Source organism: Schistocerca cancellata, chromosome 7, assembly GCF_023864275.1.
Source record: "Schistocerca cancellata isolate TAMUIC-IGC-003103 chromosome 7, iqSchCanc2.1, whole genome shotgun sequence".
Taxonomy (NCBI): domain Eukaryota; kingdom Metazoa; phylum Arthropoda; class Insecta; order Orthoptera; family Acrididae; genus Schistocerca; species Schistocerca cancellata.
The window spans coordinates 448,952,951-448,979,301 of record NC_064632.1 but is presented as its reverse complement, the minus strand read 5'-3'; the positions used below and the strand labels follow the sequence as shown (position 1 = coordinate 448,979,301).

At 38.6% G+C, this 26,351-nt stretch overlaps 1 protein-coding gene across 1 annotated transcript; it reads right to left on the bottom strand.

Annotated features, from left to right (window-relative positions):
- Positions 1–1,043: 1,043 nt before the first annotated feature.
- LOC126092823 (protein nubbin) lies at positions 1,044–26,351 on the bottom strand. Its single transcript, XM_049908551.1, has 7 exons — positions 26,313–26,351; positions 19,180–19,326; positions 13,678–13,869; positions 12,498–12,566; positions 8,706–9,049; positions 7,153–7,449; positions 1,044–5,454 (listed from the first exon to the last, which is right to left on the bottom strand). Exons 1-7 carry the CDS (start codon positions 26,349–26,351, stop codon positions 5,145–5,147), a joined length of 1,398 nt encoding a protein of 465 aa, XP_049764508.1. The 3' UTR covers positions 1,044–5,144.

The following is a 26,351-nucleotide window of genomic DNA, read 5'->3' as shown; positions in this document are numbered from 1 at the left end:
AATGTTTGGGCGTACAGACATATTAGTAAGCATGACATGGTAGTAAGCAGGAACTCCAAGAAGAGCTTCATACCATATATGGACAATTTTTCATGAAAACAACAATTTTAGAACTGACTGAAATACACAGTGGGCTAGTGTAATGGATGCAAAGGACGTAATGGAAGATATCAGAAAACAGATAAACAGATGCTTGAGAAGAACTTAGTCAAAAGTCTCATGTAATAGGATGATGAAAATCCTAGATTACTATTCTTCTTCTTCTTCTTCTTCTTCTTCTTCTTCTTCTTCTTCTTCTTTGTTTTCCTTGTATCTTCACAGGGTTGGCATGTTGATTGGGATTTGGCAGTGTTAGTTGTAGAGGGTGGCCAGATCCCACACCTGCCAATACCTCTTCCTCTCCAGGACAGAATCTGTGTACTCCATCTATCTGCATCTAGTGTTACTCCATATGAAAGTGTGAGAACATTTTAAAAATGTTTGCAGATCTTGTAACTGAGGTGGGGGTGCAAGTACCAGCCCAGTATTCACGTAGTCTGATCTGTGAAACTGCATCCAGACCCACCGGCTCATGTAATTAATCAATGGGGCAGATTTGCTCCAGGGTTGGTACACGTCTCAGAATCCCTGAAGCAGTGTGCTAATGTGTGTGGCTATCTTGGCCAGTCCTTACATTGCTACTGAAAAACAAAATATGCACATCTTGTCTCTCCTGGTCTAGAATGTTATTAGTGCACAAATATTTGCTGAGCAGTAAAAGATGCAGTCCCAATATAAAACTGTTTAAATGATGAATAGCATCTGCTACAGTTATTTCTGAGAAGCAAGGCACTGTGTTTTGTATCATGTTATGAGATATTTTTGCAGTCTCAATACAAAAACATGTAAAAGATGAATGTCAATTATTTCTATTATTTCTGAGATGAGTAATTGAAGCATGGCACTGTGTTCTGTAATGTGTTGTGTAAGACTTTCTTCAATGCATCAGTGATTTTCTTGAAAGTTATTATTATATATTTGTTAATATATAATCCTGCACACAATCTCTTTTAAGTTTGTAACTGATATCATCTTAATGTCTTCTTCATGTATAATGTCAGTTTTTTCAACATTTTTGAACTTAAACTCCTAGATCAACTTAGTGCAACAGAATATCAGGACAACATGACAACTTGATAAACTGAGAGCACATTTACTTAATGAAAATAATGTGCAGTATAATTTTATTGCCTATTTCTTCATTAATCAGAGGGCAGGTACAGTACAGATATGCATTACTTGTCAAAACACCATGAAATAATATAACATATATTTCCTTTACAGTTTCTGTACAACCAGGTAGCTCCAATGTGCATATCCTGTACTTGTTCCCCTGCCCCCACTCTTACACCTCGTATTAACAATGGCAAAATTATATCTTTGAAACACAAGTATTTATATAAAAACTTATTGTTCATTAAATATACAATCATCAAATCATTTAAACAAAACGTGTAACAAAAATGAAGCTACCTTCTGATGTTCATACATCTAGAATATTTCTGTTATTTGCTAGCACCTTTAGCTTAGAAACAAAATTTCTCCACACACACCCTTCATTTACAAGCAACTAATTCCCTTTTCTTATGTCTCTTGGTTAGGTTTTCTGAACCCATAATATTGTGTAACACCACTGCACACCTTGTTACTTGTTTGTCAGCAGTTTTTTTGGATGGAATAAAATGGAGAAGATTGCAGACACAGAAGATATATATGATGCAAATAGTCAGCAGGTAAGTCAATATCTACTGCCTAAATATTTAAACATAAATCTCACTTTCCATTTAAGTGACATGTTTCTTAATAAAAATTCAGCTATAACAAGACACAACTACCAAATGTAGCTTCTTATCTGACCAATTTTCATTTGTTACAAACTGAAATATCAACACTGCCAATGGACAAAGTAAAGTTATAAACAGTGTTATCTGTGGTACAGTTAACATATTTCACTTTCATTTGCTTAGTAGCTGTTTTCATACTGAACTCCACTGATCAGAAATGTAGTTCACTCTGAATAATGACTGTGGAGAAAGTACATCAGTGACATAGCTAGGATTTTTTCCTTAGCCAAAATACTTCTCTGCTGACTTTATAAACAGTACACTTATGCAGAAACAAGAGTTAACTGCTGTCTACAATAGCAAATCTGCTTCACAACTTATTTAAGTTTGGTTTTGGGGGGGCACTCAACTGCACAGTCATCAGTGCTTAATTAAGTCATACCTGTAAAAAGAATGGAATATATCTTACAAAGTTCACAACTTCAAATATTTTTTTCTTATTTCACTTTGTATGTATTGTAGAATAAAATATTACATATATATATGGAAGTTTTTCCCACTTTATAATATTAAGCAAAATCATGAAACAATGACATGTTCAAAAGGACAAAATTTGCTAACCCGCAATGATTGGAGTCCTTTGTGGAAAACAACAGAATAGCAGCACAATTTTACTCAGCCACAGTGTAAGAAATTGACAGATAATTGATTAGACCACGTATGAAGCATGATAACTTAAGCCATATAAAGACTGGCAGGGTGTACATCTTTTCTGAACAGAAACAATAATGTAAGACAGTAACAAAGTGGCAGGTGGCTGCTTTGTGTGTGGAAAAAAATTACATATATCAGTTTTAGCACAAGCAATCACTGTACAGTGCAAATGGCATTAAAACAGTCAACTCACCAAACTTCAAACAATTTAAATATCTAACAGATAAGTAACAAAACAACTTTTGTAATTTGTACACCAAATTCAGAATGATATGTATCAAAATTGTTTGAAATAAGTCATAAAATAAAAGGATAGCTGCTCTGAAGGAGTCCTTTTCAGTATTCACATCATCTCTCCACAGACACAAATATATAAATCTCCTTCATCAACAAACTTCCATAAAATTGAAAAACATCTTTGCTCATAATATATTTGAAAAATCTTTAAAAACTGAAGTTCATCAGCTATATATTTCTTTTACAAGTAGAGTTCTCAGAATGAACCAATCAAAGTAATAGGTTTAAAATAAGTAATTTACACTCCTGAGGCCAGAAATTTGATTGGTTCATTTTATGCTCAGTTTTTATTATATCATTTCTAAACATCTAAGTTAACACAATGTGATATATAAAGTTTGTGTTACTGTGACAAGATGACAAGACACATGCTGACAACAGATGGTTCCTACTTCTTGTGTATTTTCTATTTATAGAATACCACAGTAAGCTGGCACAGAACCTAATATTCTGTGCCAATGAACCTTAAGAAACAAATATGGACGACATATATCACACCAATAAAAAAGAATTTTTGAAGCCACCTTCAATAGCCTCAGTCTGTAGTCTTTGGAAGTGGATAGATTAGAAACAATAGATTTACAATACAGCTCATATTTAGTCTACAGTAGTGAATAGATACACATGACTTTTTTTGCAATGAGTAATTGCAAGAAGGAAAAGAAGGAAGTCACAAGATAGTACACAACAGTACAAAAGGTCATATAAACACCATGACCATTTGTTAATATAGGTTGCTACTAGCTTACATTTGGTCAATCTATTCCAAATTCTAAACAAAATCAGGTATAAAGTAATAACATCGATATCCTACAACAATAACGGTTAACAGCCCAAGGAAAATAAAAACACTTGTATGACCTCAGAGGTAACTTAATTTTTGGTATTTCCAAGAAACATCCTTTGCAATGGTGGAAACACAGAGAAAAGCAGACTGAGAAGATCTTTCATAGGAAGAAATCAGTGAAAAGTAACAATATTAAGCAGAATTTTAAAATGATGAACTCTGCTATTATATTTTTAGCTTTTATGATCATAATTTAAATTTAAAAGAGTACACAATACATCTGTTTTCACACTGAAATAAAAAAGAACCGAACCTCATTCGACATTTCAAACCATATTTGGTTGTGCCAAGATGGCAATAGGAACTTTCACTTTATTCTTGGTCCTCTTGGCAAGCAGAGAATGAAAGTCGAGAGTTCGGGTTGTGCCGCACATAGCTGCCCATGTCCTGCCCAGAATTTGATGAGGAACCCTGCTTTGACGGGTGGGTACATGGGGTGCATAGGTACGGCATTGTCTTGATCACACACACCTACATATGAACATATGTTTGCAGACCATCAGCACATGAGCATGGGTCAAATTTAATGGCATTTCCAAAAAAGTTCAACCGATGAATGAGGACTCTACACGCAAACAAACGACTATATATTGCATTTACATATCAGATAATACTAGAATTGGTAGGAACTTCTTTGTTGGAAGACATTTTCCACTATTACACTTTCCTTTCACTCTCTTCATGGAAGAAATACGTTACATAATGTAATGATCTCTGAGGAATAGCAAGAAGTGCCAAAAGGGAGTCCATAAATTTAGTTTGCTACAGTTAAAAAATTATACTTCTTGAGATCAGGCAATAACTTGGTCAAATATTCTTTGGAAATTTATAAATGATTACTACTGATCTCGTTATGGACAAAATGAGTAAAACACTTCTTGGTGTAAAACTTTACATATTTTGATAAATTTTTGTGATAGAAATGTTAAACAAATTGTTCTGTATCAGCTGTAATGAAGATTAAATACCACAAATAGAACATTATTTATTATTTTTGTAAAAAATTAGCATGGTAATATCTGACTCATCCTATCATCTATGACACAGAAGACCTTACTTTTTAAAAAACATTATTTGACCTCATCAAGCCTCATATAGTGTGATAGTGGCCCATCCCCATGGTGCTGTGGCCAGTTTGCAACATTGTCCCAATATAATCCACTCTTAACTTACACTATGTTACAGACACTTTGACAGTGCCAAGTCAATAGATTCTATTACACCAGCAGATACAAATGAATTTGTAAAACTGGGTAGTTTACACACACTTAAAGAGTCTGCAGTTATGTGAATAGCTGTCCAGTTTCTTGCTCTTCTTCTACTGAATGACTTCGACCATTATTTACACTGTTTTTACAGCTACTTTCAGAATACATATTCACTGATGTAGAGAATGACACCACACTGCTACCAATCGAGAGCAGTCAATATGTCATGCGCCATGGCACGACAGTTCAGAAAGGTCATTCCGTCTTGACAGCAGGAGCAGAGTAATTCGCTGTAGGTCCTCCTACACCCACACCTGTGACGAGCGACAGTGGGCCATGCGGATGCGGGTGTGGGTGAGGGTGAGGGTGGGCGTGCGCATGGGCGTTGATGCTCAGGGCGCCTGTGGCAGCCAGGGGCCCAGCCAGGTGGCCAAACACGGTGGTACTGCCAGTGCTGCCATTCCCGGAGCCCGCTCCGCCGGCACTGCCGCTGCTAGGGGTGTTGCTGCCGGGTGGCCCGCCCATCGCCGCACTCGGGGGGTTGATCCTCTTCTCCTTCTGGCGCCTGCAACAACGCAGGGGGTGGTAGCGAAATAACCCTGTTCCCGGGCTAGTTAGGTTGTGTTATGGAGCAAATCAATGGGCTAATTTTGAAATTAGATTGTAATAAGAACTGTTTGTTGGCACTAAAACATCAAATGGTCTATTTTTTCAGGAGGAATGGATCATTTTAGGGGGGTAAAGTATTCCACACAAGAGCAATAAACAAAATAGTGAGTGGCTGTGTTGCAAAAATGGCCCTAAATATCAGCCCATGATGTTATATCTACATCTGACACAATCTGTGGAGATTGTAACTGATATATATATGATGAATTAATGGAGTTCCAAAACTGTAAACATTGAGCACAGACATATATTATATAATGTAAATAATTGTGATTTTTTTTACATAAAATTATAATTGCCATAGCTGACAAACAGATTCAAGGGAAGAAGATAATAACAGTTCAGCATTTAATAACTTTTGGAACTAGGTAATATCTTCTACAACAAAATTATTGTGAACTGTGGTACAAATTTCCAGTCAGATGCAGTATCTCCACGTGGATTTGATAGCAAAATGTTCACTTACAAACATTCAGAAACTTCAATCATTTTCTTTGTCCAGAATTTCCTCCTTATGAAGTACACCTTTATTTGTTTTAAGGCCATTTTTCCATTGTTCTCTGAGTTCTTCAGTTCCTCTTACTCACTCTAATTTCAAGCCCACATACATCCATATTTTGTACTGAGTCCTTAATCATACTTGTTTCTAAAGTCTGCATCTGAGCTCTTATATTCTGATAATGGTTTCCAGAGGTCCTTCAACTGTATCCTCAAAGTAGTTGAATGCATGTTTGTGCAAAGTAGAGTAGATAACTTCTCATGACGTAAAAAGGGCACTGAGTAGTAGACAGGCATTTAGAAATGAACATTAATTGCTATGCTTTCGAAGCTAGCCCTGAAGATGGACACAATCTGAACATTTAGCAGTTTAATATCCTTTCTACAGACCCGTCTACTGTTCAGCACTGTTATGCCTGCAAGTAGACATGCTGTCTCCTATACATAATTCTATTCCATCTCAGATTTACGTTTGATGGATATTTGTTTAGGTAAGTTTATTTTTATTTCAGCTCTGGTACTAAAAATGGAACATAATTCTACACGTATTATTTGTGATCTTTCATTATTCTAGTACCTTTATTTTTTTTTTTTTTTTTTTGTTTCATCTTCAGCTTTTACTGATTCTCTCAAAAATCTTTGTTTTGTCTCACTTGTAGCTACACAACTTACAGATAACTGAAATGCATTTGCATATGTGTAGTTGCATTTTTGTCATCTGTAAATATTCATAACAGTTGTCCCATGGAATTCACAGTGCAAGTTGTTCTCATATGTTTTTTTCAATCACATTCAAGTATTTCATTGTGAATCAAAATTCCCTTTATGATGACACTGCTGGTACAGTGAAAATATGTTTGAAATTTCTTTAAAAAACATGATATTTCCTGGTATTTTACATTCTGTAACATCATATGCCTAACAGCACCATATGAATCCATATCACGTACATTTCTGCAAGAGACTGCACCTGCTCTTTGAAAATCACACATATTTCCTGTAAATGACTAAAACAAACTCACAGAACCAACAATTTATTAATATGTCAAGAAAATTACTCCTACACCACAACAACAGTAGTTTGTGTGCCCCATACCTGTTACAGAACCATACTCGCACCACCTCCTTTTCCATGACCAGACTTTCAGCAAGCACAGCAATTTCTTCACTTGTTGGCTTTGGATTCTGTAGGAAAGCCTTCTCAAGTGCTACACGAACACTCGTCTCAATAGATGTGCGCTTCTTGCGACGACGGCCTACAGCCTCTGGTGTTGTCAGAGGGTTGCTTAAGGAGCCGGGGTTGCTTGCTGAGCTGTCTGCATCCTCTAACCACTTTTGTAACAGTGGCTTCAATTTGCACATGTTCTTGAATGACAGATTTAGAGCTTCAAACCTGAAACACAACAATAACTCTCAAGAATAAGACTTTCTCAAATATATTACACTGTTGGTTATACTTGGACTAAATTGGATAGATATCAATTTACTATGTCAGAAGTGGGAAAGGGTTCATGTACTGTTAATGATCAATTAACTGGAAAATCTAACACACTATTCCTGAGAGCAGCTTAAGACTGCATTACTTTAGCATATGTGGGAATAAAAAATACTTATGAACTTTCAGGATGCTAGAGTACTTGCAGGGCAACAACTTGTGTTAATCAATACAATAGAAAACCAGCCAAAGCTGCCAATTTCACTTTTATTTACTTGATAACTAGTTTCGGTTCAGGATCCATTTTCAAATCATCCAGATAGTCAAAATGGCATTTCCCAAAATATAAGAACCATGCCAAGATACACCTATTAACAAAGTGTTAGTGAACAGTTACAGAAAATACAGATAACTCTGCTGTATAACTGTTCATTTGCACAAGTTTGTTATCTTGATATGGTTCTTATATTTTGGAAAATACAGTTTTGACTATCTGGATGATTTGAAACTGGGTCCCAAATTGAATCTAGTCATCAAATAAGTAAAAGTTAAATTTGCAACTTTGGCCATTTTTTCATTGTGATGAATAAAAAATACTGCTACAGAAATTATGATTAAGAAGGGTAAATGTAAAACATCACAGAATAATTTGTATCTTTTAATAAAAAATACTTCTGCCTGCAGCACACTCAATGAACATCTGATAAAGAGGCAAATGCATTATTCATTGATACATTAGGTACAGGAAAGCAGTGAGCAAAAAATTCTCTGGCACATCAATGAAAAAAAAAAAAAAAAAAAACCATTGAAAGTTTGTGTCAGTCTTAATTTTTTTGAAAAATACATTTAAATTCATTGATTCATTACACACTTACAGAATTTCAATATTCAAAGTCACAAAGTTGAAATGTGAGAATTATAAATGGAGCTGTGCCTCAGAATCAGACAAAAGTGGCAAGATGTTGCTATGGTAATATGCATATAAAGGCCCCATGATACTGAGTGGATTTCACTGAAATAACATCCAAGGTTGTTTCCTGAGACTGAACCCAGAAACTCTCTGTCATTAGTCAGCAATGATATAATCAAATGTGAGTTACAGACAATTTTAGATGAAACTGTAGATTTGGCAGAGCTCTCTTATAATACCAGAAGAGTTGTAAAAGACATTATAAGTTTTCTCATGCCACTTGCAGAAAATTTTAACAACTAACCTGGAGATTGTGGTTTGTGAGAAGTCATTCCCATATAGTTTCCCCATAGCAAGTCCAACATCACCTTGAGTGAACCCCAATTTTATGCGTCGCTGCTTAAAAGTTTTTGCAAACTGTTCCAATTCTTCCAGGTCAGTTGTCTCGTCTGGGCCTGGTGGTTGTGGTTCTGGAGTCCTCATCACTGTTGCACCAGCCTTGTGATGTTGGTGATGGTGATTGTGGTGGTGGTGATGGTTATGATGGTTGTGGGGAGATGGCCCATGAGCATGACTGTGTTGCTGTGATGCTTGTTGCTTCTGCAACTGCTGCAGCTGTTGTGCTGCTTGTGCCACTGCATGCTGCACCTGTGAACACATTCATTATATGTTTCTGTGCAACAGCATGAACATTATACAATTCTTGTACACACAGCATCATCACAACAGTAATGTAATTTCTGAGATATTCTGGATATAAAACATAAAAAAAGTAAAAGAATTTGTGAATAGTAATACAATGAAGTGCCAAAGAAACTGGTATAGGAATACATACTCAAATACACAGATATGTAAACAGGCAGAATACAGCACATGAGTGATGGGACACAGCACTTCTGAGATAGGGATGAAGTGAAGATTTTTCCCATATGACAATTTCATGAGTATATCGTGAATATAAGGAATCCGATAAAACATCAAAACTCCAACATTGCTACGGCCAGAGAAATATCCTACAAGAAGGGGACCAACAATGACTGAAGAGAATCGTTCAGCATGACAGATGTGCAACCCTTCTGCAGATTGTTGCAGATTTCAATTCTGGGCCAGCAACAAGTATCAGTGTGTGAACCATTCAACAAAACATCATTGATATGGGCTTTTGGAGCTGAAGGCCCACTCGTGTACCCTCGATAACTGCACTGCACAAAGCTTTACGCCTCACCTGGGCTCATCACCAATATTGGACTGTTGATGACTGGAAACATGTTGCCTGGTCGGCTGAGTCTCGTTTCAAATTGTATCGAGTGGATGAACATGTGGGTGCAGTTGGAGTGATATGGGACCCCTGACATGTCAAGATATGACTCTGGAAGGTGACACATATGTAGGCATCCTGTTTGATAACCTGCATCTGTTCATGTCCATTGTACATTCCAATGATCTTGGGCAATTCCAGTAGGACAATGCAACACCACACAAGTCCAGAATTGCTACGGAGTGGCTCCAGGAATGCTCTGCTGAGTTTAAATACTTCAGTTGGCCACCGAACTCCCCAGACACGAACATTATTGAGCACATCTGGGATCCCTTGCAGCATGCTGTTCAGAAGAGAATTCCACACCCTCCTACTCTTATGGATTTATGGACAGCCCTGCAGGATTTCTGGTCTCAGTTCCATGCAGCACTACTTCAGACATTAGTTGAGTCCGTGCCATGTAGTGTTGCGGCACTTCTGCATGCTTGTGGGGGCCCTGCTTGATATTAGACAGGTGTACCACCTTCTTTGGCTCTTCAATGTACTTTTTAGTGTATGCACAAAATCCTTTTTTTCATTCTTTATCAGCTACTCAGCTAGGACATTTTTTTCTGGGAAAACTTGGGCTACCAATATATAAAAATAAAAACTTACTTTCCTTTTGTGTGTACCTGACGAATACATAATTTCAGTTGCTTTTTATGTGCAAGCTTATTTTTTTCCTTGTTGTGATAGCATTTTTCCTTGGCCTTCCTGTTCACTAATGATTTCTCTTACTAATGTTGTCTATGTTTCTTCTCCTTTCTCTAACAGTGAGAGTAATTTCTCTTTTGTAATGCTTTGAACTGTCAGTGGGTATGAGAAGACATATCCATTCTTTCGAATATGCTAGGAAATACATGGCACACATGCAACTGCTCATTGTGCTTTTCTGTGATCACTGTGAATATCTCTCACATGGTGAGAACGTATTTCCAGAAATAAGTATTACTTTGTTAACCCTGGGACATAATAGCCAAGGAAACTTTGCCAGGCTATATTTTTATATTAACAAAGTGCCAAAATAATTTATAAATTTCCACACAGAAATATTTTATTTTGCACAGAGGTGATTCAACTGACATTTATATTGAAAAATTAACTATTGCAACTGGGCTGAGAAACGATGAACAGAAGGCAACTGCACTTGTCAGTATTCTGTATCTTTGACAAGTTATGTCATTTCTTATTCACTTTTGCTGCTCCTCAGGTTCCTCTCCCTCATCAACTCATTTCCAGTTCCTATGTTTATTAAGTGGCCTTGTATTTTAAATTCAGGTATCCAAATTCCAGTACTACCTAAAGAAACATATAAAAGTGCAAAAAGCTATCCTAGCCTTCTGCACTATTAGTTCCTTCCTCAGGAAAGAGGGAGTGACAGGTTAGGGAAGGTTGGGACAGGACATGTCACTCAGAATACATTATGAAAAGTATCACAGGATAAATGTAGTCAAAGATTTGTTCCTTCCTCTAGGAGGAAAAGCCATACCTCACCCTTTCTAACCTTCCCCAGCCCATCCCTCTCTTTTTCTGAGACAGAAACTTATAGTAGAAAGTCTGTCACTTTAAATTTTAATATGTGTATTGGCAGGACTGGAATTTGGTCCCCCAAAGGTACTTAAAGTATGGCCAACCATTCTGTCTCAGTAATTTTATGTAGCGAGTATACCTCTTGATACAGTTAAATGAGCTTGTCTTTTCCTGTTATATTAAATTTCATACTTCAGTTTTCCTCGTTTCAGGTTTATTTTCTATGATATTCATGATACTGACTGATTCTAATTTCTTGTATTTTAATGCTGTTGTTGCCCATAGATGTGGATCCAAACACTTGTTTCTTCTCGTTTACTAGATTTTTGTATTTTGCATTTTATAATGTAAGAAAATGATCTGAAATCACTATGGAAAACTACAAAGTTGAATCATGTTGAGGAACACGTTTCACATTACTGCTGGTAAATCTTTTGAGGTAAAGGGTCATGATCCACAAAACTCTTCTGTTCTTAATGTTTCATTCAAAACTGCACTGGATGTCTCAATGACGTTGCTCCTATGTTGAGTCTTGCCAATGGAGAAGCAACACCTCTGAAGATGTCTGGCACAGTTCCGGACAAAATGTTAGGAACAGAAGAATTTCAAGGACCACAACCTTATACCTTGAATGGTTTACCAGCAGCAATGTCATCCAGTTGTAAAAGCCCTCATTCTATGAATATTTCACATTGGATAATTATTATGATGTTCTACAACACATAATTGCTTAATGCTCACTTTTGACCCTCTGTCACAAAGTATAAAATAAACATGCCATGCTAAGATAAATAAATCACATAAGCATCAGGGCTTTTCTTGCTGAAGCAAAGGTCAGTGCAGGAGGAGAGACTGTAAAATGGTGGGTGCTGTAATCAGACAAGTGACAGCAGATACAAAAAAAGAGCATTTGTGTATCATCTTATTCAATGAGAGGAATATTATCAGTAAAACTTTGCATGGATCATAATAGTTTTGTTTTCTGAATATGCAGAAAACTGATTAAACAAGAGAGATTGCTGGATTCCCCAAGCACTAAAAAATTAAATACAAAAAACTGCAGCCTTCTGTCATGAATGAATTCTTTCTCTAAAAATGTGAGGTTCTTTCTGAGATTGCACTATAGCCTACTCATGCATCCTGAAACTCTGCAGATGTTTGACATGCGGCTAATGATATGCAGGAATTACTACGGTTTCAAAAAACCAAATGTTTCACAGGGAAGGAAACAATGCATTCAAGCAGGTAGTCAAGGAAAGGGCGAGTTACCTGCGCTGTCTGCGTAGGTACTCCGCGCCCAGACAGATTTTGATGAGTAAACCCTTGTTGTAACAGATCCTGTAAACATCAGAGGCATATAGCCAAGAACAGAAACTTACTGTTGTTTGCAGTTGCTACAGAGAGAATATGGCATTGAAATAGAAAGGGAAGACAGGTTGTAACGGGAATTTTATGTATGATATGCAAAAACATTTTAAAAGAAAATCCTGTCTTACAGATGACAATGACAGAGTATTGTAACTTTGAGAAAGTGGGGAGAAAACAGAATGGGGCAAAGCTTTTGAAAATTATTGATATCTGTATATCATTTTCTTAATATTTCAAAAACCTGTGAAATCATTAATTTTTCCAAAACACGCCCATCACATTCTGCAATGTAAGTCCACGTTTAGTACATTAGCAAAGTGTAATTTTCTTCTAGTTTGATAACAGACTGCGTTTACTACAAGGAACATGCACCTGTGCAAATTCTCTCTTTTCTTAGTAGTCGTACTTGAAAAATGAAAATTAAATTTTATCTTCTGTCATTATAATACGCACAATCAATTTCAGTAGTTACTGGTTCTGCCAAGAATAACCACAGCACGCAGGACTGATGGAACTGACACTACTATACACATTTCTATAAAGTATACACTTTATTATAAAACATTTAAGATAGTAAGTGATTTTGCAGTTCATTAACTTAGATGATAGGACCTTCACGTTTTTTTATGTAAAAGAATTATGGCAAAATAATTAAAACTGAGCATGCATTAGAGTATATATTTCTTTTTATCAGTGGAGAAATGTTTGTTTATAAGGAAATTTTTAACATAGATTCTCATTTCTGTGAAACATGATGACATATTTTCACTATGCACTTCATTCTGTGTAATTTACCTCATCTATATTTAGTACAGATCGGCATGATAAATGAACAAAAATTGTAGATAATATATCCATTGCAGACTAGAATATCATTCCGACTTGATGCATCTTGATTGGCCTATTTCCCAGCCACTTTCATAATTGCAGAATGTTAGGAATCCAATCTCATTAGCATCAGAAACTGAATTAATGAGTCTGTTGTTGAAATTATCAAATTTAGACTATGTTAGAAAACAATACAGCCGACTTGGGTCTAGGGGATACTGTGTTGGCAACATATTTGGCAAAAATCACTCACCCGACTTTGCAGAAAGAAATGTGCCTGGCTTCCAGGAGCTGGAGCAGTAGGTGAAGAAGTGGCTCCAGGCTGGAAAAGCACAAACTGCTGCAGAACTTGCTGTGTACTGGAGCCCAGTCCAAGAGAGCCCGATGCTGCTGCTGCAGCAGCCAGCTGATTCTGCAAGAACAGCTGCTGTCCCTGGCTCATCAGCTGAAACAGTTAACACAAATCAGCAATTTAACATTTGATAATTAATTACTGTTTGAAACACCTATCTTGGATGTGGCCTTGTAATATTTATTTCATCTTGGATGCATCCTTTTAATATTCATTTCATGTAAATGTACACATTATTTAAAGCCTTACCCTCTATTTTCAAAAAATTTTTTTCTGTAGCTGTTAGGATGGGACAGCATCTCTTCATTAATATCAAATTTTTAATGCACCATAAAAATAAAAATTAGTAATTTTTTGCAATAAAAAATTACCAGTAGTGTCAATTATTTACATTATCCTGTTCAACATGAAAAAGGATTGGGATGGGTGGATTTTGCAGTTCTCAACAAGAGAACAAAATAGGTACAGCTGACTGATGGAACAAGTAAACACAATAAATTAGCATGTAATGGAGATGCTGAGCGGTGCGTATAAGTATGAACAAGGACTCCATTATAGTATCTAATCATATAAAGGTATGACCATTTCAATATTTGTGTCCCAGCCCTCTCTCTCTCTCTCTCTCTCTCTCTCTTTTCCTCTCTTCTTGTGTTGTTGGAGAGAATGCCTCTTCCCTGCAAGATAATGGAGAAATGGTTTTATGTGTCTGTGAAGGAGCACTGTAAAATGACTCAGGAAAAAGAACATTGACTCTCAGAAACAATGCTCTGGATCCCTGCGGCCACAAAAATAGAAGAATACTTTATTAAAAAGATCATTGTAAAACTTTTGTTGAGACTGAGAAAAGTATGGAGTGGATACTCTAACACAAACAAATGTTTTTGAACATTTGGTCTCACTGAGTGATGTGGTACCAAATACCGATTGGAGAATACAAAAGTCAAGGCATCTAAAAACAACAATCTATAGTTATGTTCAATAAGCCTAGTCACACAACTGAGAAACCAAATGAAAATTTTCTGTCTGCTGTTTTGATAAAGAACGTATTGTTGCCAAGGTGAAATGCTTGCCTCCACTCATCACGATATTCGTTCAGTTGACAACTGTAGAGTCAGCTACAAACTTTTGGTGTACTCTTGTAAGATGTTGATAGATAAAATGAAATAAAGTGAGACTCCTAGCCATGGCACTTGTTACTATTCAGAAGTGGCGCCATTGCTTTGGAGCATTTCCACACCTATTTTTTACCATTTGTGTCCACCCAGTCTGCTGTTTGGTTTGTGTGGAAAATAGGGTTAGAGAAGACCGGGAAAAATATGAGACAAGGGAAAAAAATCCTTAATGAATGCTGGTTGGCCTACCAATATTCAGCTGTATAGTCACCTAATTCAGCCTTTGAATACAGAGCCATGTTTTGTTTTTTTTTTCCCAAGGAATACCCTCGTTTCTTTTGGTGAAACATGTTTCCACATGTATCTCACTGAATGTTTTGTTACTGAAATCAATTTGGTACTTTTTTGCAGCACACACAATTTCATGAATAATGCCTGGGGAATGGAGCTGGAAACGTTCAAGTTCCACTGTTAGCCTAGCATTCTGAGGAAGTGTGAGTCACTATTGTCAAACAGAGAATGGGAGCTTGATAATATCACCATAAACCCTCCATTTACACGATGCAATTTACTGCCACTTCCTTCATCATCGTTAACTACAGACTCACATCAGTGGATAAAGGAATAATGTCTTTTTCTTCAATTTCAACAGTCAACTTTCTTTTATTCTCAGTATCCTGACATAAGTACTCGGCAACATCACTGGCACTTGCACATTCTCTGCATGTGTAGTTTTTTCACTTACAAGGACAACTAAATTGAATATATTAATTTCATGTACATAAAATGAACTCTTTAAATATATTTAAATCTTATAATCAGTGATTTAACTTTGTGGAATAAAATAATGGGTTGGTGAGCTGACAGCCTGGAATTTGGATGACTAACCTATGGTACCATCGTGGCAATGAGATTGTAAGAATACCTCATACTATACGCTCGCACAATACACTACATGCAATTTCAAAGGGAAATACTGACCTTTTGAATTCAGTAATGTGAGGCAAGTGATTGACTTCAAATTAAATATTTGTTCAGAAATGATCTGCCCTTCCTAAAACCACCTTGATATTCAAAATTTCTCTCCAGTATTGTTTCTACTCTGTTCAATATAATCTCCAAAAACATGTCATTTGCAACTAGTTGCAAAGAAATTATCTGTAGTTGTTATACATCTTGCTTATCTTTCTTATGTTATGGATGAATTGAGGCCACCTTCCACTCTCCTGGCAGTTTTTCTGTTTTCCAAGTTTTCTCAAATATTAATTTTAGCTCATTTTTTTATTTTTGGTAGAGACCATTTCAAAGGTTCTGCTGTAATAGAGTACTCTCCATTAACTTTAGAAGACTTAAATAACTTCTTTGATAGCTGAGAGTACATATTCTTCTAGATTTTCAAGAGTGTTTGAGTATCTGCATTTATGGATTAGTTCTGGAGAATTAAGAAGCTGATCAAAATATTTTACAAGTATTTTGAAATTTTCACCATTACGTAAGCCAAATCGGTAAGGTTCATCCCAGACCCAGCTGTTAGATTTACATTGGAAATATATCTACCTAACTCTTCAAACCTCACATTCTCCTCCAAAGATCTAATGGGCAAGAGTCACTTTAGCAGTTCATTTACGGAACTAAATTTACTCATAAATTCGCTTGTTTCATCACCGTGTAGCCCAGGGGTAGCCAAATTATTTTACCTTAACTTGCCAATAGTGTTGAAGAGTTTTGGAAACAGAGGAACGAAGGAAATAGTCTAGCTCTGTAATGAGACATAAGATGAAAGGGAATGCTCTGATGACTTTCTTGCAATGATGATGATACCAATTGTGAAAAAGAGAAATACCAAAAAAATGTGAAGAGTATACGTCAGTCCAATTTCTCAAGCAAATAAAATACTGCTGAGATGATGTTTGGGGGTCACTCAACTGCGCAGTCATCAGTGCCCGTACAAAGTCCCAATTTTGACACAGTCCAATCTAGCCAGTCGCAAATGATGATGATGATGATGATGATGATATGATGAGGAAAACACAAACACCCAGTCCCCGGGCAGAGAAGAACCCCATCCCAACCGGGAATCAAACCTGGGAGGGTTCTACCCCATAGGTAGCAACGCTAGCCACTAGACCACGAGCTGCGGACATATATACTGCTGAGAGTGCTGAATAAACCGCTACAGGGCAAATTGGGTATATGGACTGGGGAGGAACAATTTCGAATTTTGAAGAGGAAAAGGAACAAGAGATGCAATTGATCTGTTAAAAATTGCAGGGAAAATATATATGAGAAAGATAGAGAAATTTGTGCTGTGCCGACCGGTTTGGGAAATTCTTTCGACAGAGTTCAATGGAACGATGGATATTTTGAAGAAGAAAGGAGTAACGTGGGAGGAAGACGACTGGTACAGAATTTATATTTACACCAGGTAAGACTAAGGATTCGAAAAGAAACGTCGGAAGCAAGCAGCGTTGCAGGGGGTGTTAGACATAATTGTTGCCTCCCCCCTTTCTTGTTTAACTTATACGTGGAAGATATTATTGCGACAGGCTTGGATGGAAAAAAGAGGAGTATGTGTTGATGGGAAAAGAATATAATTATAAGGTTTGATAATTACATGGTATTAGTGGCATAAAATGAAAGAAACTGTAAATAAGTGCTAAAATATCTGAATCAAGCTCGTGTGGGCTATAGGATAGGCATCAATACAGCAAAAAAAGTAGTTTGGTGGACATCACGGAACGAGACTAGCAAATATTAAGATAGGATGAGTTATTACTAGCTAAGAAAGAGCATTTACGTATGTTGGGAGTAAGTTCACTGAAGAGATGTCATCAGGAGGTGAAAACTCGCATAGCTATAGCAAAGGAGACGTTCAATAGAAAAACGAGATAATTATGTAGCAAACTAGATAAAGGTCTGAGGAAAAGACTTAACAAGTGTTTCATTTAGAATAATGCAATTTATGGAATTAGATTAGGAAATGAGACACTTAAAGTAGTAAAGGAGTTTTGCTATTTTGGGAGCAAAATAACTGATGATGGCCGAAGTAGAGAAGATATAAAATGTAGACTGGCAATGGCAAGGAAAGCGTTTCTGAAGAAGAGAAATTTGTTAACATCGAGTATAGATTTAAGTGTCAGGAAGTCATTTCTGAAAATATTTGTATGGAGTGTAGCCATGTATGGAAGTGAAAAATGGACGGTAAATAGTTTACACAAGAAGAGAATAGAAGCTTTCGAAATATGGTGCTACAGAATAATGCTGAAGATTAGATGGGTAGATCACATAACTAATGAGGAAGTATTGAATAGGATTGGGGAGAAGAGAAGTTTGTGGCACAACTTGACCAGAAGAAGCGATCGGTTGGTAGGACATGTTCTGAGGCATCGAGGAATCACCAATTTAGTATTGGAGGGCAGCGTGGAGGGTAAAAATCGTAGGGGGAGACCAAGAGATGAATATACTAAGCAGATTCAGAAGGATGTAGGTTGCAGTAGGTACTGGGAGATGAAGAAGCTTGCACAGGATAGAGTAGCATGGAGAGCTGCATCAAACCAGTCTCAGGACTGAAGACCACAACAACAACAACAACAACAATGGGGCGAGAACGTGGACATTAAGGCGAGAGGATGAAAAAAGGCTAGATGCATTTGAGACGTGAATGTGGAGGATAAGCTAGATGAAAAGAGTGAGTAACGAAAGACTGTTGGAAATGATTTTTGAAACGAGGAGAATGCTGAAGATTGTGACAGTTAGGAAGAACTGGATGGGACATTTGTCGAGACGGGAATGCTTGCTTTGGAAGCACTAGTTTGTGAGTGAGATTGAGAAGAAGGAGGAGATACAAGACGATAGACGCTATAAAGGCAAGCGGAAATTACGCAGACGTGAAGAGTATAGCGTAAGACAGGAGAGCGTATGGAGAGTTACTATGTGGAAATCTGCCTCTGGGCATAACACTAATGATGCTACTTTATATTTGAGGTAGGTTGCCAATCTTTGCACCATGCTGAAATCTTGTCAAGATGTTACTGGATTTTTGCAGCTTTTTTCTGATAGTACTTCATTACAGATATCTGCATCATCTGTTAGAAGTCTGAGGTTAACGCTGGTCGTGTCATCAGTTAGTCTACAGTATAACCAGGAACAGTCAGTGTTTCACGACAGAACATGTTTTGTCTGCGACAGCAGACCAGGCGATAAAATGACAGCAGCGCGAAAGCTAAAACCGGTACGTCGGTCGAGGTTTGACACTAGAGAGGAAAAGGTTGCCGCTGGAAGTGCCACTTACCTGGTTGAGGGAGAGTAGCGCGGCCTGAACGGAGGCGGAAGCGGACGCCGCCCCCGCCCCTGACGCCGCCCCCGGAACCGCCCCCGGCGTCATAGGTGGCCCCGGCGACCCGCCTCCGGAGCTACGCTGCGACACCACCTCCGTCACCTGTCAAGGACCAAACCTGCCCTTCAACAGTCTCGCATTGATGGGCCGCTGCCCAAGACTGGACGGCGTCTAGGATTTAACGGAGAACGTGACTCCTCTATACCCTAATTGAAATTAGTTGCCATCTGATATTTAAGGTCCGAAGTTACGCCGTTGTCGCAACAAGCACTGTCTATAGCTGGCACAGGGCTCCGCTGCGACAGAAAATTGTTTTAAATTCTCTTGCTTCCGTAAAAGACCTTAAATTCACGTACGGCATCGATTTCTGTACTACCTCTAACAAGGAAACATCACCAACTTGACCTCATATTTTAAGGAGGAGGAAAAAAAAAACAAAAAAAAAACCACACACACTTTTAAGATAATCAGCCCCAGAAATCGATGCTGGGCAAAAATTTGGGACATAATTCTGATAGCACGCAGTTGTGACTTTCTGAAAGTACACCTTTTAAATTTTCGCGTGCACAGGTCGTTCGTAGTTCGTTCAGTCCCAGTGCAGCTGCCTAACTCTCGAGATCGAAGTGCTGTACAGTGGAGAGGGAAGAGGTTTGTGAAATTCTGTTGCGAAATTCTGTATGGAATACTACCTCCCTCAGCTTCTTCCTTTTCTTTTACTATAAAATTAGTGTTAATTTTCTTAACAGAGTTGGGAAAAGTCTTAATCTTGTTTGTGATGAAACTTCAGAAAGGGTGTGAATTGATAAATCAAAACTGTGTACTTTACTTCTAAATCTGTTTGTTAAGAGTACAACTAAAAACCAGTCAAAATTGCAAATTTCACTTTTTTTATTCGCTCGATGACCAGTTTCAGGCCGGGAGCAATTTTCAAATCATCGAAACATAGACAAAATTTGCGAAAATGCAAAAACCATGTCAATAAAGTGCAACCAAACAGTTACAGCGCATACGGATTGTTTTTTAACAATTTAAGATGGACAAAATTTTGATAGCTTTGGCTCTTTTATCTGTGATTATGCACTTATGTATTCTTTTCATACAACGGAATGTACGTTGTAACCATTTGTTTCAGATGGCTACACAGAGTACACGCGCTGGAAGCCAAATAAATAAAAAGAAATTCTTCAGGCCTCATCTATGACACCACGTGATCATGTGGATTCCGGGTAATCATCGTTATACATATCATAGAAGGTGCGCCTTAGTTCCTGCTATGGTGAGAACTACGGCAGCAGTCAACATGACTATTGATAGGAAGTAGGGACTTGTAAATACAGCTGAAGACATCACCTTACAACATGAAGACGAAATTTCAGTCTCCATCTTCTAAATAAGCAAATAAATAAATGAAATGAATAAAAAAGTAAAAAAAATCAAAAAACCGGAATAGTACAGATATCTACAATGTCTGTAAGCATTTCAGACAACGATTGTTAATTTTAATTAGAGCTGGAATTTTTCTTTAAATAGACGAAATTTTTGTATACAAATACGTTTCATATTTGAGAACTGGTAGACGCAATTCTTTGCGCAGCGGAAACGGCAACGCAGTGGGAACCGACTCTCATTGGTGTTATGCTGGCGAGAGAAGTCCAGCCCTCTCACCGTCAAATCCTAACTAGTTAAAAGTAGAACTGTTGACAATTGAATCTGGAATAGAAGCCTTTTAGTCTGTTTTAAATTAACTGGCATCCGACAGCGAGCGGGAAGGAATGCTCCCGCCAGAAAAACATCGATGTCAGTTGTATTGTCATTGTGGGATCTGTCTGTTTGGCATTCCGGCTGCGAAAGTATTGTTTCCGCCATTTCTCAAGTAGGAAACTTCTCTAATTTCGAAAAATCACCTGTTTTAGTAAAAAAAAAAACGGAAGTCTGATCCTAATTAAAACGAAGAGCAGAGTTCTGACATGTTTAGATACACTACTGACACTTTTGTGTTTTCTAAGTGTTTTTAACATCGGACCTTAAACATCAGATACCAACTAATTTAAATTAGACTATAATTCTGAGTTTATAAACAAACGAGGCGATAATGTAACATGTGAATAAACTATTGCGTTAGTGCACGAGTAAATACAAATACCTTTGTCGCCTTGGATTTATCGTGTTGACTAGTGGAAGTTGTTTACACAAAAATTAAAAACTATGTTCCCCAGCTTGTGTGAATAACTAAACATAAATTGAGAGGTTAATAAACCATACCGTGGTAGCATCTACCTGACCAGACGAAATATGTCAGCGAAGTCTGCATTAATACCACGGCTAAAGAGACATTCTCGCAACGAGAATCTTTCAGTAAACAACTTAAAATTTAAAAGAAAGAAGAGCCAGAAGGCAGCACGACATTCTGACTTTTTTTCGGTGCCACTTTGTTTTCCCACACTAGAGTCTCAGCACGAGTAACGAGATTGTCAGCATTCTGGAAGCATTCAAGTTCGGGCTTGAGGACTCGCTTAAAAAAGAACAGCACGGAGCGGAGAGGGGAGCTGTTGTCGTCCCTTAAAACACTTGATAAATCGGATTTGTCGACAGCGAGGGCGCCCGACGATCACGTTCGTCCCCAGGCGCCCTTCGCCCCAGCCACAGCAGCAGATGCGACCTCCGGAACGCGCCCCCCCCCCCCCCCCCCTTTCAGCTGTGGGTTACTTGTTCTCATCGTTCAGCTGTGAGACTGTTTAACGACAAGAAATGTGACTAGACACTGCCACAATAAGAATCATCCAAATTCCGGTCTGTCTAGAACGCTCGAAAGTTTTCGGTGTGGGTACGAACCGCCAAGTTCTGCAAAATAGTTCATATCGGACAAGTATCAAGGAAAGAATATGAGTTGCTACTATTAGCATCGCTCCTCTTCCAGGGAGTGAGGCAAACTGAGGAAACCAAACTGTGGTGTCAAACTTTTTCTGTAATTCCATCAACAGGCCCTGCTGGGTCCTTCGGTACCGACCGCCTGCCGTGTCATGCTCTACCAATGGCGTCGTTGGGTGCGATATGGAGTGGCACGTTGTCAGCACTCCGCTCTTCCTGCCGATGTCAGTTTTCGTGGTCGGGAGCCGCTACTACTCAGCCAGGTAGCTCGTCAGTTGCCATCACGAGGCTGAGAGCACCCCGTTCCACTCTTCCCACCACGCAAAAATCCCTGGCAGTACCGGGAATCAAACACGGGCCCACCACATGGCAGTCACCCGCACTGACCACTCAGCTACGAAGGTGAACCATACTCTTTCTTTCCCACATCGAATCCGGTGTCTTACTCCCGCTTTAAACTCGTCATCATCGTTCCTGAGGCACGGAAGAGTAATAATTTTCATCTGTAATTGTGCCAGAAGAGGCAGCACATCAATCTATTTAATTGGCAGTATGGAATTATACCACTCTACCGAAAACTTGATAGTGGTTTAGATGCCCCTCTGTTTAGCAACTTCTTACAGTTGTTTGAACAACTCTGACGCAGGGTGCGATTTGTGCTTCTACCAGTGGGGGGGATGTCTTAGGGGGTTAGTAGAATTATATATGTTACTAGCTTGGACCGTGGCATTACGCATGGTTAAACAGCTATTTATAAATAGATGTTAAAGCCGAAACTCACTATTGACGCGTATGCACTATCAGAAAAGCCATCCCTTGTTATATCTTTAAAAGTACATAATAGGTAAAGCTTATTTACAAAATCATCTACATACAGGTACAGATATACGAGGGGAATTCAAAACGTAGAGGCACATTTGTGAAAAGTTGTACTTATTCTGATATAGAAAACTGAAACATATTAATAGTGTTAATAGTAATACTTATAATGTAAAATTTGTGTTCGGCTCCACAAATTTACATTATATGTCAAGTTTTACTCCAGTGCGTGGGAAATAAACATCCCAGGTTGGGATGCATAAACTAAAACCAGAGGAGGGAATGGTCTGATGCAAAGGGGGGGAAATCCCCCCCCCCATCCCCCCCCTGCAAATCGCACACTGCTCTGACGACTTTACGAACTGTGCGAGACTACCACTAGACTTACTCAAATTCTGATACAATCGAGATGTTCACTTCTTTTTTGCTGTCTGTTTCAATAGTTTCTATAATACGAAATGGTCACGTATGGGATGAATGAACAATGGGTTTTATCCTCCCGTCGATGACGCTGACATTGGAGACGAAACGCAGGCTCAGATTGGAAAAGGAAATCCTCTGTGTCCGTTCAAAGGAACCATACCGACATTTGCCTAAAGTGAAGTAGGGAAATCACAAGAAAACCAAAAGCTGGGTGGCAGGGCGGCGATTTGAACGCAGTCATCTCGATGAAGACTCCAGTGTGTTACCACTGAGGCACCTCGCTCGCATGAATGAATCATGTCGAGGAAATGAGAAACTGGGAGACGTTGGGATATAATCGGGTAGCTAGGGGGACGCTAGATGACAATGAGAATTTTCGTTGCTGGGACTTCAAATCTGTTTCAGTGAAAGATAAACAAAGCGTGAAAAACATATGAGCTATGAGGACTTATTTTAGATGGTTTAAATTATACGTAATATAACTTAGCACTGTGCAATATAGGGTTATACTCCATACCTTAGCGTAAAAGCAGGTACTTGTGGGACACAAACGGGCAATGTTATATTCTACATCTGAGGCATGGGATATACAGGTACTCAGGCAAATCATCTTGAATGCAACCTGTCCCTCACGGGTCCACTTCTCACCAGTCATCTGATTTTCTTATTGACAAGTAGGTCTCTTTGTAAAGAAGAAAGGATGTTTCATTTTCATGTTCAGAAGAGCTATTTGCTCTATTCGTTTTCGGATTCTTCCAACTCTTTTTTTACGGTCTATACCGGGAAACCTACGACAATTTTTTTTCAAATCTGCCGGGAAGATGCTTTTGTTGTACTGAGTTCTATATTGTAGGAAGCCCGTGATCACGGCGCATTTTCTTCTTGACCTGGTTGATGATGGTCTCCCCTAATGAGGAAACGGCTGATACAGCGAGTGAAGGCTGTGTCTGCACATCAGTCGAGGGACCAGAATGCGGAGCAGCAGCAGTAATGACTGTTGTGTTCTGGAAACCTAGCATTAGTATTTCTGTTGTATCTGATGGTGCAATTTCCTCTTCGCCAAATTCATTTGCATTAAGGGGAAAATATCCGTGTTTTAAATTCAAGATAGGTCGTTTTGCATTGTTGGTATTCTAGTATGTCCATGTCCGAACAATCGAGCTATTCAGTACTAGGTTGCCATTCGTCTCGGATGGCTGTTAAGCCACGTCTTAATTCTCGAACCGTATAAAGCGCTGAATGATCTCATCTCAAATGAAAATATACTCTGCCACAAGGGAGAATTAATCACATTATTAGTGACAAAAGTAATCTAAATTGGAGCAAAATAATTGAGACTTCTATATGCAATTATTAAATTCTAGATATAAAAACGTGTGCACGACAGTGGCGTAACGTTAACGGCATAAATTTGTGACGTTGCACATGTAAGTTATACAGGTGCATTCAAGTTCTAAGGCCTCCGATTTTTTTTCTCCGGACTGGAAACAGATAGAAACATGCGCATTGTTTTAAAATGAGGCCGCGTTCATTGTCAATACGTCCCAGAGATGGCAGCACCGTACGGCAGATGGAATTTGACCGCCAGCGGCCAGAATGAGAACTGTTTTAAACACTTAAAATGGCGACGTTTTCCTTACTTGAACAGCGTGCAATCATTCGTTTTCTGAATTTGCGTGGTGTGAAACCAATTGAAATTCATCGACAGTTGAAGGAGACATGTGGTGATGGAGTTATGGATGTGTCGAAAGTGCGTTCGTGGGTGCGACAGTTTAATGAAGGCAGAACATCGTGTGACAACAAACCGAAACAACCTCGGGCTCGCACAAGCAGGTCTGACGACATGATCGAGAAAGTGGAGAGAATTGTTTTGGGGGATCGCCGAATGACTGTTGAACAGATCGCCTCCAGAGTTGGCATTTCTGTGGGTTCTGTGCACACAATCCTGCATGACGACCTGAAAATGCTGAAAGTGTCATCCAGGTGGGTGCCACGAATGCTGACGGACGACCACATGGCAATGGATGAGACGTAGATGCCATTTTTCAATCCAGAAACAAAGCGACAGTCAGCTCAATGGAAGCACACAGATTCACCACCAGCAAAAAAATTTCGGGTAACCGCCAGTGCTGAAAAAATGATGGTGTCCATGTTCTGGGACAGCGAGGGCGTAATCCTTACCCATTTCGTTCCAAAGGGCACTACGGTAACAGGTGCATCCTACGAAAATGTTTTGAAGAACAAATTCTTTCCTGCACTGCAACAAAAACGTCCGGGAAGGGCTGCGCGTGTGCTGTTTCACCAAGACAACGCACCCGCACATCGAGCTAACGTTACGCAACAGTTTCTCCGTGATAACAACTTTGAAGTGATTCCTCATGCTCCCTACTCACCTGACGTGGCTCCTAGTGACTTTTGGCTTTTTCCAACAATGAAAGACACTCTCCGTGGCCGCACATTCACCAGCCGTGCTGCTATTGCCTCAGCGATTTTCCAGTGGTCAAAACAGACTCCTAAAGAAGCCTTCGCCGTTGCCATGGAATCATGGCGTCAGCGTTGTGAAAAATGTGTACGTCTGCAGGGCAATTATGTCGAGAAGTAACGCCAGTTTCATCGATTTCGGGTGAGTAGTTCATTAGAAAAAAATCGGAGGCCTTAGAACTTGAATGCACCTCGTATGTAACGAAGCCGTGAGGTAATATCAGGTAGTTTCGGTTTTACCTCATTGCTCCTACCCGGCTTTACCCCAGCTGTACCTTATCTCTAAAACTCCTTCCGCATAAGAAAGAATGTGAAGAATCGTTTAAGATGGCATTTATTTATAAAGCCTGTTACAAGTTTTATTTATTGCATTACTAGTTTCAGCTTGTAATACGACGTGGAAGTTCCTTATTGAACACAAAATATCACAAGGTATGATACACAACCACAAAAATCCAACAAATTACTTTGCTCAACAACAACGCGTCTCACAGTACCAAGCGTATGGCGATACCGGAGTTGGCAGCTGTCTTCAT

Bases quoted from the DNA above. Each gene is read 5' to 3' on its own strand.
- LOC126092823 (XM_049908551.1), bottom strand. From the start codon at position 26,351: ATGAAGACAGCTGCCAACTCCGGTATCGCCATACGCTTG. The intron at 13,870-19,179 runs GTAAGTGGCACT...TAACTGTTTCAG, and splicing joins CGCTACTCTCCCTCAACCAG to CTGATGAGCCAGGGACAGCA. The intron at 7,450-8,705 runs GTTAGTTGTTAA...GTTGTGTTTCAG, and splicing joins TCACAAACCACAATCTCCAG to GTTTGAAGCTCTAAATCTGT.